At 42.9% G+C, this 17,496-nt stretch overlaps 4 protein-coding genes and 1 pseudogene across 5 annotated transcripts in view; 1 reads left to right on the top strand and 4 right to left on the bottom strand.

The window, feature by feature from the left end:
* Positions 1-1,574, top strand: part of wasf1 (WASP family member 1) — a 59,375-nt gene extending 57,801 nt beyond the window's left edge. For both annotated transcript variants that reach the window (XM_067384531.1, XM_067384532.1), the window contains exon 10: positions 74-1,574. In XM_067384531.1, the coding sequence (XP_067240632.1) occupies positions 74-231 (158 nt within the window). In that variant the 3' untranslated portion in view covers positions 232-1,574. The remainder of the gene's footprint in view (positions 1-73) is intronic.
* Positions 1,575-3,507: 1,933 nt separating this feature from the next.
* LOC137019263 (zona pellucida sperm-binding protein 4-like) lies at positions 3,508-5,325 on the bottom strand. The gene is made up of 8 exons (XM_067384533.1): positions 4,989-5,325; positions 4,734-4,921; positions 4,565-4,662; positions 4,339-4,496; positions 4,062-4,254; positions 3,845-3,992; positions 3,687-3,759; positions 3,508-3,604 (listed from the first exon to the last, which is right to left on the bottom strand). Exons 1-8 carry the CDS (start codon positions 5,323-5,325, stop codon positions 3,528-3,530), a joined length of 1,272 nt encoding a protein of 423 aa, XP_067240634.1. The 3' UTR covers positions 3,508-3,527.
* A 1,506-nt stretch (positions 5,326-6,831) lies between these two features.
* LOC137019259 (zona pellucida sperm-binding protein 4-like) lies at positions 6,832-8,899 on the bottom strand. The gene is made up of 8 exons (XM_067384529.1): positions 8,305-8,899; positions 8,047-8,234; positions 7,878-7,975; positions 7,649-7,806; positions 7,373-7,565; positions 7,156-7,303; positions 7,005-7,077; positions 6,832-6,931 (listed from the first exon to the last, which is right to left on the bottom strand). The coding sequence occupies exons 1-8, from the start codon at positions 8,897-8,899 to the stop codon at positions 6,855-6,857; spliced, it is 1,530 nt and encodes a 509-aa protein (XP_067240630.1). The 3' UTR covers positions 6,832-6,854.
* Positions 8,900-10,284: 1,385 nt separating this feature from the next.
* Positions 10,285-12,317, bottom strand: LOC137019260 (zona pellucida sperm-binding protein 4-like; annotated as a pseudogene).
* Positions 12,318-13,749: 1,432 nt separating this feature from the next.
* On the bottom strand, positions 13,750-16,214 carry LOC137019258 (zona pellucida sperm-binding protein 4-like). Its single transcript, XM_067384527.1, has 8 exons — positions 15,227-16,214; positions 14,967-15,154; positions 14,798-14,895; positions 14,571-14,728; positions 14,295-14,487; positions 14,078-14,225; positions 13,926-13,998; positions 13,750-13,843 (listed from the first exon to the last, which is right to left on the bottom strand). The coding sequence occupies exons 1-8, from the start codon at positions 16,212-16,214 to the stop codon at positions 13,767-13,769; spliced, it is 1,923 nt and encodes a 640-aa protein (XP_067240628.1). The 3' UTR covers positions 13,750-13,766.
* Between the last annotated feature and the right edge of the window lie 1,282 nt (positions 16,215-17,496).

The following is a 17,496-nucleotide window of genomic DNA, read 5'->3' as shown; positions in this document are numbered from 1 at the left end:
AGCAGTGTTGAAACTGAGATTGTGAGAGAAAAAGAAGATCTTATATGAGAACAAGGAGTTTTGTGTCTCTCAGGGATCCAGCTGAGGAAGGTGGAGGAGCAGCGAGAACAAGAGGCCAAACACGAGCGCGTGGGGAACGACGTGGCCACCATCCTGTCCCGCCGCATCGCTGTGGAGTACAGCGACTCCGAGGACGACTCCGAGTTTGACGAGGTCGACTGGATGGAATGAGAGAGAAACACAGACTTCAGGAAGGAGGCATAAAAACGGCACATGAAATCTCAGTTAACCTTCCTCTCCTAATAAGGGTTTCCCATAAACACTCTCTGATCAGTCGTAGTTCAATTCAGGAAACATCAGGACTGCAGACGGCTGTGTTTGATGTTCCCAGAATGCTTTGCTTTAATGTTTTTTATCCACATGTTCCACTTGTTGTGCAATTGATGAACGAAAATAACAATGTTGGAGGGTTTTTTTATCTGTCATACTTCTTTCATTCGAATTTGTCTGTCTTTAATTCTCAATATGATCAACAAAACTGGTTCTTTTGTGGTTATTGTTCAGCGCGAGACGGATGGCAGCGACCTCTTCTGGTCACGACAGGAACGTCTCATGGATCAAAGGTTTCATATCAGAATGTGACGGATGCTTATTATACTTTATATATCATCAAAACTGTTCTTCCATTTCAAAGATGTGATGTTTGATGTCATTGTGCGGTTGTGATGGACAAAGTTAAAGGAAAAAAATGAAGGAATGATTTTATTAAGGTGTCAGGAAGGAATAAAATCTCTTGTTCAGGTCATATTTCACACCACGACCAATCACAAACAAGAAAAATAAATAAGAAATTAAATTTTGCATTAAGAAAATGAAACAAATTTTGGTTTTTGCATTGTGATATTATTTTCATGACGATTCAAAATTTTGTTTTGCATTACAGTCATGATAAGTTATATTAAAAAAAAAATTATATTAAAAGTACATTATATATATATATGTGTGTGTGAATGTGTGTGTTCCTTAATTTTCTTATTAGAAATGTCTTTTGGGGGTTAAATATGACCTGAACATTCATGATATTCATCCATCAAAATATTGACACCTTCCCATAAAGGTAAAAAACAAACAAAAAAAAAACATGTGTGGCCTTTTTCTGGGGTCTATAAATTGTAATTTATTGCATTTCTCAGTTTTTAAACAAACAAAAAAACAATAATAATTATTTGCCAAAACATGAGAACAGACATTACAAAATAGACTTTGAGTGACCTGCATATAATCTTTATGTGCAAGAGATGAAATGAAACGGTTACAGTTCATCGTCTGTCCGTGTTCGGACTGAACGTTTGTTCCTCTTTCTTAGGCCTTATGATTTGTATAAATGTTGATGAGTTGAATGTATTGTGCTGTTACTACTTTTGCCTGCATTTCTCCAGCATTCGCTGTTTCTATGTTCCAAATGGAAAAAAGAGATTCAGAAACAAAGATTAAACATGATTTAAAATACTGTATACCGTGTAACGTATGTAACTGTTTACTGTAACAGTTTGCTTGAATTAATAAAAACTAATGTTTAAGGTTCTGACTGTCCATTCATAAGTGGAATTTGGGGACAGAAATAGATATATTTGTACATTCATGTGCATTTACACAATCGTTTAAACGTCAAATTAATGCATAAATGTACTTACAAAACAGTCATAATCACAGGAAATGGTGCATCACAAGCTGGAAGTTCTGCAATGCCAACAGAAAAGATTGAAAACATTATCAAAACAAAGGCAAAGATATATAGTCTTAGGCACATTAGTATTTCATTTTTTCACACACACACACACACAAAAACATTTAAGCCAGTTATATCTTTTGCTGTAGTGTGTCAGTAGCAAATATCAGTTTACATTTGCGATTAATTCTAATAATCCAGTGAGATTTTTGTATGCACAAGGAGTCTGACAACAGCCGGGAGGAAAATGAGGTATGTGTACCTTTAAATGCAAATGAGCTTCTGCTCCCCGCCCCCAAGCTCCCAATTCCAGTGCCCCAGGGATGACACGTTTTTGTAGGCCAACCCGGAAGTTAGCGGCGCACGGGTTCCCTCGGTTGAAAGCCTATGCATTTATCCCATAGACTTTAGGAAAAGAGCAGAAAATAAGCTCTGTGTTTAACAAAGGGTTATGACACTTACACGTTTTGTCTATCAAGATAATCTTTACAAGTTAACACAACATTTATAGATTTTGAAGCCTAAATAAAGTCGTCAGATACAAAAGGCTAACAGTAGGCTATAAACGGACTACAGCACACCATGGTCGCGGATCAACGTCGTCACCACCAAGCTTCCTCAAACTGTATTTAAAAAAAAACTTTATTTACAAACATGCTCTTTGATTATGATCTGCGCTGTGTATGAATACTTATCCACTTCTTCATGAGAAATGCTGTCCAAATGTCCTGTTTGTTATGATGACGTCTAAAGTCCCTGCCAAAGGAAGTAGTCCCTTTTGGCAATTTGTTAGCAACTGCCGATTTTAAGACGCAGTAAAAGTAAAAATAAAAATAAAATTTTAAAAAAAAAAATCACAAGTGGGTTATAACTGGTGTGTTTTATGTCATAGATCAAAACGTGAAAGTATTTAGAGGCTTTGTTAACCACAGACCTCATTTCAGGCGATTTAGCAAAAAAACCCATAGACTTGACGGCGTTGGAACCAGAAGTCCTAAAATGCTAACTCGCTTCTGGGTTTTGCCTACAAAAATGCATCATCCCTGAGGCACTCTATACACCGAGGGATAAATACAGGAGAAGCTCACACAGCAAATATAACTCAAACTGGATCATTACAAACCGTTTGTGATGCAGCATAGATCATTTATGGTATGTATTTTGTGGATGTTTGCCAACATGAATTTGATAGTGTGCTGCATGGATAGTGGCTAAAGCTACTGTTGGAGAGGCTCAAGAATGAAGATGCATTTATTATACAGACTGCAAGTGTCTTCAGGTTATATTAAAATAGAACATGACTCTGATCTCTGAATACAGTAAGAAACAATTGTAACTAGCCACATTTAACAGCATGTTAGCAACGTGCTAACAAAACATTCAGAAAGACAATTTGCAAACATCACAATAGATTTGACCATGAACAGTTGACAGTCCATCTTTGGGAATCCACTTGTGCACAAATCCTGTCTGACCCTCATGTGCAAAGCAGTCTGGTGTAAAATGACTTGCACATACTGGTATAGGAACTTTTCTGGACACATTCCCTTCATAAATAAAGTTACACCACTGCACCCTTAGTGGGTCAGATGCCAGGAGTTTCAGTCAAAGCACCTCAGTCAAAATGCATGACCTTGCAACAGCAAAAAAAAAAAAAAAAATAAATAAACTCTGGTTTAGTGTGACCATATAAAGCAAACCAAGAACAGTCATGAAAGAACCTACTCCAGCCAGAATACCATATCAATACCATAGACACCAATATTGTGTTTCATGCACTTTATTAAAACCACTAAATTCACATGACCAGGTTAACTTCCCTACTAGAAACCACAGTTTGTCCATTAGAGATGGTCTTGAAGTCAACGTCTCTTCCTGTAAAAGCAGTAGAAGCATGAGGGGCATTTAGATACCAAATTCTTAGTGTTACTGAAGTCAGTTTACAGCAAGCACTCACTTTTCCTAGTGCAGCTTTGCTCACATGAGCCAGAAGATGGATGGCACACCGCTGTACTACAGTGGATGAAGATCTAACAGAGGGGAGAAAGGGTCAAGCCATAGAATTCACTATGAAATGACTAATATTAAGAGTTCAGGCAAGGCTTCAGAGCATACAGTTTCCTGCAGAGGAGCCAGTGATGCTGGATCCACAAATGTAAACATCTTCACAACAAAGCGCTTGTAGTGGGTTGGGAATTGAAGACCAGATGATCCAGCCACTGGAATCAATGTGGTCAGGTAACGGTCATCCTGGTAAGGGCATCTGAAGAGCAAAGAGTCAGTCAGAAATTCCTTATAGCTCACTAGATTGATAAAGACTGGCCATACTCACCCATCAACCAGAAGGTCCCACTGGGGTAGACTGAGTGGACTGGGGGTTGATGTCACCCAGCAGCGTCCCAGCATCAGGACAATGTTGGGGTCAGTCCTCTCCAAAATGCGCACCTCAACATACACAGGCTCCCGCAGGACTTTCGTGACTGGATAATCAGCATCACTGTAGTAGGATGTGTATGCCTCGTCCCCTGAGGAAGAATACTGGTGTTAAACCAGAAACTGCAACTTGGAGTTTCTGAAAGGACTTAGGCATACTTGGGACAGACGCTTACCTTCTGCACAGCCTTTGGTGACACATTGACCATTTGCCAGTCTAAGCTCCACCCTGAGGGGTCCAGGAGCAGCTACTGGTTGAGGTGGAGGAACGTTGTTGACCTCCACAACCAGAGCTTCCACAGAAGTACCAGAGTACCTACACTGGAAGAGAAGCCTGGGGCAACAAACCGGGAGTTTGTAACATTTCTCAGAGAATGAAAAGCAAGAGTATAGGTCACCTACTCAAAATAGCTGTCCCTTGTGATGGAGCCAAGTGGTCCAATCCCCACTTCATACGAGGAGATCATCCTGTTCTCATACACCACATATCCACTGTCCTCCTGCAAACAGTAACACTATTAGCATCCAGTCCATTTCAAGCCATGCAGAAACTCCACAAGCAGCTACTCACCATCATGCTCGTGCCACATGCAGTGACAGGGAACTGGTATATAGCAAAGGAAGGTGTGGATCCCACAGGACTGCAAGGTGGATCATTTCCATCAAGGAGACGGATTGAATCCAGGCTCAATCGAGGCAGAGTAACATCTCTTGCCACCACTACCACAAACTGACCATCTCTTATACACTGGACAGTCACTGGAACAAGAGCAGGTTAACTGAGGATCAGTTTAACATGAACACCTTTACATTGACTCACTCTTACCTGCCTTCCCATAGTAACACTGCTGTCCGTTAAAACAGCAGTTGATAGCTTCACACTCAGCACCACTGATACCAGGTGGTCCACATTGGATCTGCTCATAATCAGCTACAGCACATTTGTCAAGGGGCTCTGCCTGCACCACTGGCTGCTTAGGCTGGAACTGCGGAGAAAACTGATTACTAGCTTGTTGTTGAGCTGGCTGTTGAAACCGCTGGCCAGTTTGCTGGAACATCAGAGCTTGAGAATTCTGGGGCAGATTACTCAACTGTGGAACAGCATGACAGAAAGCACAAACCCAAAGTACCAGAAACTGAACAGCACACCAACATCCTGCCATTGTTCAACAGCTAGTCACACTGTTAAGATGCTGCCCTTTGGTCCTTTTGTACTCTGCAGATTTTGGCTAATTAACAATAATCCCTCCCACTTCATTAACAATTATGATTCTCCAGACTTGCATGAGTGGGAGTTTATGCAACTGGGTGATTCCATTGGTCTTTAAGGCTCAAATTTCCTTGTTTTTCCACCCTTATTGAACATACATAAAAGCTCATATTGAACTGAATTCAGAATAATGTACTAGTACTATAACTGCCATTCTAAATCCAGCCTTTGTTTTATCTTTCATTAGCTGTATACAACAGTTGACATTTTGACAATTCTGGATTTTTTCTTTGAAACACGTCTTGGAGTTCCCATGGCAACAGCCTGTAAATTCAGACTGACTCCAGAGTTTAACACATGAGATAATGTTACAATGATATTGTACGCCTGTTTCAGCCATAGCTGATTTAATATCCTGTGCACACTGTAAGATCAAGATCATTGAAAATCAAGCACATTGAAGGAAAAAGGAACACAGTGGCAGATTGCCTTTCCAGGGCCACAATGCAAGCAGTGCACTTGGGTATGGACTTTGTTCATTTAGCAGCTGACCAGTACTCTGATCCCGAGGTACAGGCATACAGAACGGCTGTCTCAAGTTTGAAAATAGCAAATAGCAGATGTCCACTTTAAAGAGGCAGGAGTTACATTGATGGTTGAGGTCTCCAGAGGCCACCCTAGTCCAGTGGTACTTGTGCAGTGGAGGTGAACAGTTTTCAACAATGCCGAGGTTTGTCACACCCTGGGTGAAAAGCTTTGCAGAAACTGGTCTCTTTAAAGTCTGCGTGGCATGGATAGGAGGAGGATGTTCGAACCTGGGTTTCAGCTTGTGTAGTATGTCAGCGGGCTAAAGTGCAAAGACAGGTCAAGGCAACACTGAAAATTTGAGGTACCAGAGCAATGTTTTGACCATGTTAACATGGACCTGGTGGCTCCACTGCTGTTCTCCCATGGGTTTAATCACCTTCAGACTATGGTGGATCAAACCACCAGGTGGCTGAGGGAGTACCTTTGATAAATGACAACAGCAGATATAGCATGGGCCTTTGACACTTGAGTTGCACATTTCTGCCCCAAATTTACTTCTGATTTGCAGACGGAGGTGGTTTGGATTCTGGGAGTATATCTTCACTATTCCATCAAGTGACCTTAGAAAGACTTGGGCATGTTTGAGAATCAATGCCTAGTTATTGTAGTCCAAAAGGCACAGTTAACAACAAAGCAGACAAAGTTTAATAACCCTTAATTTGATAGCATATGGAACAAGAATGGGGGCCCAGGTTAACTGGAGTCTGGCAAACAGATTAAGTGGCCTGGGAAGAAGCTTGGCTTATTTGGTTCAAGTTAAGCACCTCAGATCACATAGCCTTGCTAAAGCAAATGGAACTCTGGTTTGGTGTGACCATGTCCAAAAAAAAAAAAAAAAAAAAAAAACCACACGACACTAATAGTATTTCATGCGGTTTATTAAAACCACCAAGTTCACATGACCAAGTTAACTTCACCACTAGAAACCACAGTTTGCTCACTGGAGATGGACTTGATGTGTGCATCTCTTCCTGTAAGAGAAATGGTAGGTGCATGAGAGGCATTTAGAGACAATTCTCACAGTTCCTTACAGCAAGGACTCACTTTTCCTACTGCAGCTTTGCTCACAGGAGCCAGAAGAGGGATGGCACACTGTTGTACTACAGTGGATGAAGATCTAACAGAGGGAAAGTGTTAAACCATAGAATTCACTATAAAAAGGGATTGTTAAGAGTCAGGTAAGGCTGGAGCATACGGTTTCCTGCAGAGGAGCCAGTGATGATGGATCCACAAATGTAAACATCTTCACAACAAAGCGCTTGTAGTGGGTTGGGAACTGAAGACCAGAAGATCCAGCCACTGGAACCAGTGTGGTCAGGTAACGGTCATCCTGGTAAGGGCATCTGAAAGGCAAAGAGGCAGTCAGAAATTCTTTATAGCTCACTAGAAGGATAAAGACTGGCCATACTCACCCATCAACCAGAAGGTCCCACTGGGGTAGACTGAGTGGACTGGCAGTTGATGTCGCCCAGCAATGTCCCAGCATCAGGACAATGTTGGGGTCAGTCCTCTCCAAAATGCGCACCTCAACATACACAGGCTCCCGCAGGACTTTTGTGACTGGATAATCAGCATCACTGTAGTAGGATGTGTACGCCTCGTCCCCTGAGGAAGAATACTGGTGTTAAACCAGAAACTGCTGCAACCTGGAGTTTCAGAAAGGCTTTAGGCATACTTGGGACACTTACCTTCTGCACAGCCTTTGGTGACACATTGACCATTTGCCAGTCTAAGCTCCACCCTGAGGGGTCCAGGAGCAGCTACTGGTGGAGGTGGAGGAACGGTATTGACCTCCACAACCAGAGCTTCCACAGAAGTACCAGAGTACCTACACTGGAAGAGAAGCCTGGACAACAGACAGTGAGCTTGTAGCATTTGTCATGGATTAAGAAATATGCTAAAGCACACATCACCTACTCAAAATGACTGTCCCTTGTGATGGAACCAAGTGGTCCAATCCCCACTTCATATGAGGAAGTCATCCTGTTTTCATACACCACATATCCACTGTCCTCCTGCAAACAGTAACACTATTGGTATACAGTGCATTTCAAGCCATGCAGAACCACCACAAGCAGCTACTCACCATCATGCTCGTGCCACACGCAGTGACGGGGAACTGGTATATAGCAAAGGAAGGTGTGGATCCCACAGGACTGCAAGGTGGATCATTTCCACCGAGGAGACGGACTGAATCCAGGCTCAATCGAGGCAGAGTAACATCTCTAGCCACCACTACCACAAACTGACCATCTCTTATACACTGGACAGTCACTGGAACAAGGACAGGTTAACACTGAGGATTAGTTTAAACATGAACACCTTTACATTGACTCAATCTTACCTGCCTTCCCATAGTAACACTGCTGTCCGTTAAAGCAGCAGTTGATAGCTTCACACTCAGCACCACTGATACCAGGTGGTCCACATTGGATCTGCTCATAATCAGCTACAGCACATTTGTCAAGGGGCTCTGCCTGCACCACTGGTTGCTTAGGCTGAAACTGTTGAGAAAACTGATTACTAGCTTGTTGCTGAACTGCCTGTTGAAACCGCTGAGGAGACTGTTGACTAGCTTGTTGAAGCTGTTGAGGAAACTGACTAGCTTGTTGAACTGCCTGTTGAAACCGCTGAGGAGATGGTTGACTAGCTTGTTGAGCTGCCTGTTGAAACGGTTGACTAGCTTGTTGCTGAACTGCCTGTTGAAACCGCTGAGGAGATGGTTGACTAGCTTGTTGAGCTGGCTGTTGAAACCGTTGGCTAGCTTGCGGTTGACTAGCTTGTTGTTGAGCTGGCTGTTGAAACCGCTGGCCAGTATGCTGCAACATCAGAGCTTGAGGATTCTGGGGCAGATTACTCAACTGTGGAACAGCATGACAGAAAGCACAAAACCACACACAAAGTAGCAGAGACTGAACAACACCCCAATTTCCTGCCATTGTTCAACAGCTAGTCACACTGTTGGGACACTGCCCTTTGGTCTTTTTGTACTCTGCAGATTTTGGCTAATTAACAATAATCCCTCCCACTTCAATAACAGTCATGATTCTCCAGACTTGCATGAGTGGGAGTTTATGCAACTGGGTGATTGCATTGGTCCTTAAGATTCAAATTTCCTTGTTTTTCCATCCTCATTGAACATACATAAAAGCACATAGTGAGCTGAATTCAGAATAATATATTATTTTTGCCATTCTAAATTCAGCCTTTATCCTTCATTAACTGAACATAATAGTTTTAGCAATTCTGGAGTTTTTTTCTTTGAAACATCTTGGAGATCTCATGGCAATGGGCCTGTAAATTCAGACTGATTCTAAAGTTTAACAAATAGGGTAATGTTAGGATGATATTGTAAGCCTGTCTCAACCATAGCTGCTCTATTAAATTATGCATTATAAAATACAGTAATTTATACAATAAAGACTTTTCCTGCATTCAGCACACTCTGCAAAATCAAAATCCTTAAGTATAGCCCAATATTTTATGCAGCAGGGTGCAGGCTAGTCCTGCAATTGATGTGATAATATACCTCAAATTTGAAATCCTATCTGGCTAGTGCACTTGTCATGTTTACACACTTGGTCAGTAGGCAGTCTTCTGTGGCTGTTCAAACACAGGACAAGAGCATCTACACTATGAAAGTAATCCATTTAAAAAAAAATTGACTACTTCTGGAAGTGGTCAAAAGTGGACATGCTCAAAACATTTTAGGGGCCATTTACACACCTTTTCAATTAAAAACAGAAAACATGCATTTTTTCCATTCATTTAAATGATAGCTCTTTTGTTTATGTGGAGAACTAACCTTTTCAAATATACTTTGAAACCCATTTTCAGGCCTCCAAAATGCTGTGGAAACCATGATGACATGCGCATTACATGTTTAGTCTACAGGCATGTGCATTTGGTGCAAGTGCTCCAAAAGAATGCATACACAAAGTCCCTTTACAAAGTAAGGTCTCCAACTACTGACCTGCCATACATGCAAGGTTTAGTCAATCACAGATCCAAATATTCAGATAAAAGGACAATTAATGCAGGTTGATACTAATTACAGACATGCTGTACTTGTACTGACTGGGGGGCTTCAAAAGAGCATTACAAAAAATTGCTAACAAGTGGCAGTCAAAAGTAAACCCTCAAGTTGATACCATGTGGAACACAATGAATGGGGGCCCAGGTTAACTTGAGTTTGGCTTAGTTGAATTAAATGACTCAGGCAGAAGCTGGGATTGTTTTGTTAGTTTAGAATGCATAACCACATGGAATCAACTCTGGTTTTGTGTGAGTCAAGCAAATTGAAGAGTCATGAAAGATCATACTCCATTCAGAAATCAATACCATAGACACAAATAGTGTTTCATGCAATTTATTAAAACCACTATATTGACTCAACCAGGTTAACTTCTCCACTAGAAACCACAGTTTGCCCACTAGAGATGGTCTTGATGTGCGTGTCCCTTCCTGTAAAAGAAATGGTATTCGCATGAGGGGAAGTTAGACAATTTTTGTTCCAAATGTCAGTTCACAGCAAAAAAAAAAAAAAAACCCACGCACTTTTCCTAGTGCAGCTTTGCTCACAGGAACCGGAAGAGGGATGGCACACCGCTGTACTACAGTGGATGAAGATCTAACAGAGGGAAAGGTTAAGACATTAGATTTAAAAAAAAAAAAAAAAAATTAAGAGTTGAAGACAGATTGGAGCACACAGTTTCCTGCAGAGGAGCCAGTGATGGCGGATCCACAAATGTGAACATCTTGACAACAAAGCGCTTGTAGTGGGTTGGGAACTTAAGACCAGATGATCCAGCCACTGGAACCAATGTGGTCAGGTAACGGTCATCCTGGTAAGGGCACCTGAAAGGCAATATGTCAGTCAGAAATGCCTTCCAGCACACTAGATGGATAAAGACTGACCATACTCACCCATCAACCAGAAGGTCCCACTGGGGTAGACTGGTGGTTGAGGTTGCCCAGCAATGTCCGAGCATCAGGACAATGTTGGGGTCAGTCCTCTCCAAAATGCGCACCTCAACATACATAGGCTCCCGCAGGACTTTTGTGACTGGATAATCAGCATCACTGTAGTAGGATGTGTACGCCTCATCCCCTGTGGAAGAATACTGGCGTTTAACCAGAAACTGCTGCAACCTAGAGTTTCAGAAAGGATTTAGGCATACTTGGGACACTCACCTTCTGCACAGCCTTTGGTGACACATTGACCATTTGCCAGTCTAAGCTCCACCCTGAGGGGTCCAGGAGCAGCTACTGGTGGAGGTGGAGGAACAGTACTGACCTCCACAACCAGAGCTTCCACAGAAGTACCAGAGTACCTACACTGGAAGAGAAGCCTGGACAACAGACAGTGAGCTTGTAGCATTTGTCATGGATTAAGAAATATGCTAAAGCACACATCACCTACTCAAAATGACTGTCCCTTGTGATGGAACCAAGTGGTCCAATTCCCACTTCATACGAGGAGGTCATCCTGTTTTCATAAACCACGTATCCACTGTCCTCCTGCAGATAGTAGCACTATTGGTATCCAATCCATTTCAAGCCATGCAGAACCACCACAAGCAGCTACTCACCATCATGCTCGTGCCACACGCAGTGACAGGGAACTGGTATATAGCAAAGGAAGGTGTGGATCCCACAGGACTGCAAGGTGGATCATTTCCACCAAGGAGACGGACTGAATCCAGGCTCAATCGAGGCAGAGTAACATCTCTAGCCACCACTACCACAAACTGACCATCTCTTATACACTGGACAGTCACTGGAACAAGGAACAAGAGCAAATTAATGCTGAGGATCAGTTTAACATGAACACCTTTACACTGACTCAGTCTTACCTGCCTTCCCATAGTAACACTGCTGTCCGTTAAAGCAGCAGTTGATAGCGTCACACTCAGCACCACTGATACCAGGTGGTCCACATTGGATCAGCTCATAATCAGCTACAGCACATTTGTCAAGGGGCTCTGCCTGCACCACTGGCTGCTTAGGTGGAGACTGCTGAGAAAACTGATTACTAGCTTGTTGCTGAACTGTCTGTTGAAACCGCTGAGGAGACTGTTGACTAGCTTGTTAAAGCCGTTGAGGAAACGGACTAGCTTGTTGTTGAGCTGCCTGTTGAAACTGTTGACTAGCTTGTTGCTGAACTGCCTGGTGAAACCGCTGAGGAAACTGACTAGCTTGTTGTTGAGCTGGCTGTTTAAACCTCTGGCCAGTTTGCTGGAACACCAGAGATTGAGGATTCTGGGGCAGATTACTCAACTGTGGAACAGCATGACAGAAAGCACAAAACCACACACAAAGTAGCAGAGACTGAACAACACCCCAATTTCCTGCCATTGTTCAACAGCTAGTCACACTGTTGAGACACTGCCTTTTGGTCTTTTTGTACTCTACAGATTTTGGCTAATTAACAATAATCCCTCCCACTTCATTAACAGTCATGATTCTCCAGACTTGCATGAGTGGGAGTTTATGCAACTGAGTGATTCCATTGCTCCTTAAGATTCAATTTTCCTTGTTTTTCCACCCTTATTGTACATACATAAAAGCACATATTGAACTGAATTCAGAATAATGTACTAGTACTATAACTGCCATTCTAAATCCAGCCTTTGTTTTATCTTTCATTAGCTGTATACAACAGTTGACATTTTGACAATTCTGGATTGTTTTTTCTTTGAAACACGTCTTGGAGTTCCCATGGCAACAGCCTGTAAATTCAAACTGACTCCAGAGTTTAACACATGAGATAATGTTACAATGATACTGTAAGCCTGTCTCAGCCATAGCTGATTTAATATCCTGTGCACACTAAGATCAAGATCCTTGAAAATCAAGCACATTGAAGGAAAAAGCAACAATGGCAGATTGCCTTTCCAGGGCCACAGTGCAAGCTGTGCACTTGGGTATGGACTTTGTTCATTTAGCAGCTGACCAGTACTCTGATCCCGAGGTACAGGCATACAGAAGGGCTGTCTGAAGTTTGAAAATAGCAGATGTTTAATTTAAAGAGGCAGGAGTTACGCTGATGGTTGATGGCTCCAGAGGCCACCCGCGTCCAGTGATGGCAAACTGTTTAACAATGCCAAGGTTTGTCACACCCTGGGTGGAAAGCTTTGCAGAAACTGGTCTCTAAAGTTTGTGTGGCATGGATAGGAGGAGAATGTTTGAACCTGGGTTTCAGCTTATGTAACATGTGAGCAGACTAAAGTGCAACATTTTGACCATGTTAATGTCAACCTGGTGGGTCCACGGCCACCCTCCCAGGGGTTTACTCACTCTCATACTATGATGGATCAAACCACCAGGTGGCTGGAGGGAGTACCATTGATAGTGACAACAGCAGATGTAGCATGGGCCTTTATCAACACTCCAGTTGCACATTTCAGCCCCCAATTTACTTCTGATTTGCAGATGGAGGTGGTTTGAATTCTGGGAGTGCAGATTCACCATACTACAGCATTCCATCAAGTGACCTTAGAAAGACTTGGGCATGTTTGAGAATCAATGCAGTTATTCTAGTCCAAAGTCAGGTTTAAAAAAAAAAAAAAAAAAAGTATATTGAACATGAAGAATGGGGGCCCAGGTTAACTGGAGTTTGGCAAATTGTTAAATGGCCTGGGAAGAAGCTTGGCTTATTTGGTTCAAGTTAAGCACCGCAGATTACAAAGCCTTGCTAAAGCAAAAATGGAACTCAGGGTCACAAACCACAAAAAAAAAAAAAAAAAAAAAAAAAAAAAAAAACAAGATACTAATAGTGTTTCATGCAGTTTATTTAAACCAAATTCACATGACCAGGTTAACTTCTCCACTAGAAACCACAGTTTGCTCACTGGAGATGGTCTTGATGGAAGTCTCTCTTCCTGTAACAGAAAATGGTAGGTGCATGAGGGGCATTTAGAGAATTCTCATGGTTCCTGAAGTCAGTTTACAGCAAGGACTCACTTTTCCTACTGCAGCTTTGCACACATGAGCCAGAAGAGGGATGGCACACTGCTGTACTACAGTGGATGAAGATCTAACAGAGGGAAAGGGTTAAGCCATAGAATGCACTATAAAAAAGGGATTGTTAAGAGTCAGGTAAGGCTGGAGCATACGGTTTCCTGCAGAGGAGCCAGTGATGATGGATCCACAAATGTAAACATCTTCACAACAAAGCGCTTGTAGTGGGTTGGGAACTGAAGACCAGAAGACCCAGCCACTGGAACCAATGTGGTCAGGTAACGGTCATCCTGGTAAGGGCATCTGAAAAGCAAAGAGGCAGTCAGAAATTCCTTATAGCTCACTAGAAGGATAAAGACTGGCCATACTCACCCATCAACCAGAAGGTCCCACTGGGGTAGACTGAGTGGACTGGCGGTTGATGTCGCCCAGCAGTGTCCCAGCATCAGGACAATGTTGGGGTCAGTCCTCTCCAAAATGCGCACCTCAACATACACAGGCTCCCGCAGGACTTTTGTGACTGGATAATCAGCATCACTGTAGTAGGATGTGTACGCCTCGTCCCCTGTGGAAGAATACTGGTGTTAAACCAGAAACTGCGACAACCTTGTGTTTCCGAAAGGATTTAGGCATACTTGGGACACTTACCTTCTGCACAGCCTTTGGTGACACATTGACCATTTGCCAGTCTAAGCTCCACCCTGAGGGGTCCAGGAGCAGCTACTGGTGGAGGTGGAGGAACGGTATTGACCTCCACAACCAGAGCTTCCACAGAAGTACCAGAGTACCTACACTGGAAGAGAAGCCTGGACAACAGACAGTGAGCTTGTAGCATGTCATGAATTAAGAAATATGCTAGAGCACACATCACCTACTCAAAATGACTGTCCCTTGTGATGGAACCAAGTGGTCCAATCCCCACTTCATATGAGGAGGTCATCCTGTTTTCATACACCACATATCCACTGTCCTCCTGCAAACAGTAACACTATTGGTATACAGTGCATTTCAAGCCATGCAGAACCACCACAAGCAGCTACTCACCATCATGCTCGTGCCACACGCAGTGACGGGGAACTGGTATATAGCAAAGGAAGGTGTGGATCCCACAGGACTGCAAGGTGGATCGTTTCCACCAAGAAGACGGACTGAATCCAGGCTCAATCGAGGCAGAGTAACATCTCTAGCCACCACTACCACAAACTGACCATCTCTTATACACTGGACAGTCACTGGAACAAGGACAGGTTAACACTGAGGATGAATTTAGCGTGAACACCTTTACAATGACTCAACACCCTTACCTGCTTTCCCATAGTAACACTGCTGTCCGTTAAAACAGCAGTTGATAGCTTCACACTCAGCACCACTGATACCAGGTGGTCCACATTGGATCAGCTCATAATCAGCTACAGCACATTTGTCAAGGGGCTCTGCCTGCACCACTGGCTGCTTAGGCTGAAACTGCTGAGAAAACTGATTACTAGCTTGTTGCTGAACTGCCTGTTGAAACTGCTGAGACGGTTGACCAGCTTGAAGCTGTTGAGGAAACGGACTAGCTTGTTGAACTGCCTGTTGAAACCGCTGAGGGGACTGTTGACTAGCTTGTTGAAGCTGTTGAGGAAATGGACTAGCTTGTTGTTGAACTGCCTGTTGAAACCGCTGAGGAGACTGTTGACTAGCTTGTTGAAGCTGTTGAGGAAACGGACTAGCTTGTTGTTGAGCTGCCTGTTGAAACCGCTGAGGAGACTGTTGACTAGCTTGTTGAAGCTGTTGAGGAAACGGACTAGCTTGTTGTTGAGCTGCCTGTTGAAACTGTTGACTAGCTTGTTGCTGAACTGCCTGTTGAAACTGCTGAGACGGTTGACCAGCTTGAAGCTGTTGAGGAAACGGACTAGCTTGTTGAACTGCCTGTTGAAACCGCTGAGGGGACTGTTGACTAGCTTGTTGAAGCTGTTGAGGAAATGGACTAGCTTGTTGTTGAACTGCCTGTTGAAACCGCTGAGGAGACTGTTGACTAGCTTGTTGAAGCTGTTGAGGAAACGGACTAGCTTGTTGTTGAGCTGCCTGTTGAAACTGTTGACTAGCTTGTTGCTGAACTGCCTGGTGAAACCGCTGAGGAAACTGACTAGCTTGTTGTTGAGCTGGCTGTTTATACCTCTGGCCAGTTTGCTGGAACATCAGAGCTTGAGGATTCTGGGGCAGATTACTCAACTGTGGAACAGCATGACAGAAAGCACAGAACCACACACAAAGTAGCAGAGACTGAACAACACCCCAATTTCCTGCCATTGTTCAACAGCTAGTCACACTGTTGAGACACTGCCTTTTGGTCTTTTTGTACTTTGCAGATTTTGGCTAATTAACAATAATCCCTCCCACTTCATTAACAGTCATGGTTCTCCAGACTTGCATGAGTGGGAGTTTATGCAACTGGGTGATTGCATTGGTCCTTAAGGCTACGTCTACACTAATCCGGATATATTTGAAAACTGAGTTTTCGTCTAAAAACGCTCCGTGTCCACACTATCATTTTCAAACGTTTTCCAAAAGTTGCTCATCCACACTGAAACGTATGAAAACGCTTACATCCCCCTACTGCGCATGAGTAAAGCTTCGACCTGCGTCATTCCCGCTAGCCGTTTATTTACTTTCTGACTCTTTGAAACTTTGAGGCAATGTCGAGGAAAGGCATTGAGTTTTTTAAATGGACCGACAGTGTGATGGAGTTGTTGCTGCGAGTAACACAGGAGTATAAAGTGGCCAAAGCAAGCAAGAATGTAGACTGGGAGATGTGTCTAGGCTGAATTGGTCATATGACTGCATCACATGACTAAAAATGCGTCATCGTATTCAAAAGCCTCCATTTTCACAGTCCACACTACGACGCGAAGATGGCATTTTCAAATTTATCCGCTTTGGAGAGCGTTTTCCAAAAGCTATGTTTTGGTTGACTTAAAACGCCGTCTCAGTGTGGATGGAAGGCCAAAACAGAGAGAAAAATATACGTCTTCAAACGAAAACGTATTAGTGTGGACATGGCCTAAGATTCAAATTTCCTTGTTTTTCCATGCTTATTGAACATACATAAAAGCACATAGTGAGCTGAATTCAGAATAATGTACTAGTACTATAACTGCCATTTTAAATCCAGCCTTTGTTTTATCTTTCATTAGCTGTATACAACAGTTGACATTTTGACAATTCTGGATTTTTTCTTTGAAACACGTCTTGGAGTTCCCATGGCAACAGCCTGTAAATTCAGACTGACTCCAGAGTTTAACACATGATAATGTTACAATGATATTGTAAGCCTGTTTCAGCCATAGCTGATTTAATATCCTGTGCACACTGTAAGATCAAGATCCTTGAAAATCAAGCACATTGAAGGAAAAAGCAACACAGTGGCAGATTGCCTTTCCAGGGCCACAGTGCAAGCAGTGCACTTGGGTATGGACTTTGTTCATTTAGCAGCTGACCAGTACTCTGATCCCGAGGTACAGGCATACAGAACGGCTGTCTCAAGTTTGAAAATAGCAAATAGCAGATGTCCACTTTAAAGAGGCAGGAGTTA

This window comes from Chanodichthys erythropterus, chromosome 4 (genome assembly GCF_024489055.1).
Source record: "Chanodichthys erythropterus isolate Z2021 chromosome 4, ASM2448905v1, whole genome shotgun sequence".
Classification (NCBI taxonomy): Eukaryota; Metazoa; Chordata; class Actinopteri; order Cypriniformes; family Xenocyprididae; genus Chanodichthys; species Chanodichthys erythropterus.
The sequence above is the reverse complement of the archived record's forward strand: the minus strand, read 5'-3'. Positions and strand labels throughout refer to the sequence as shown.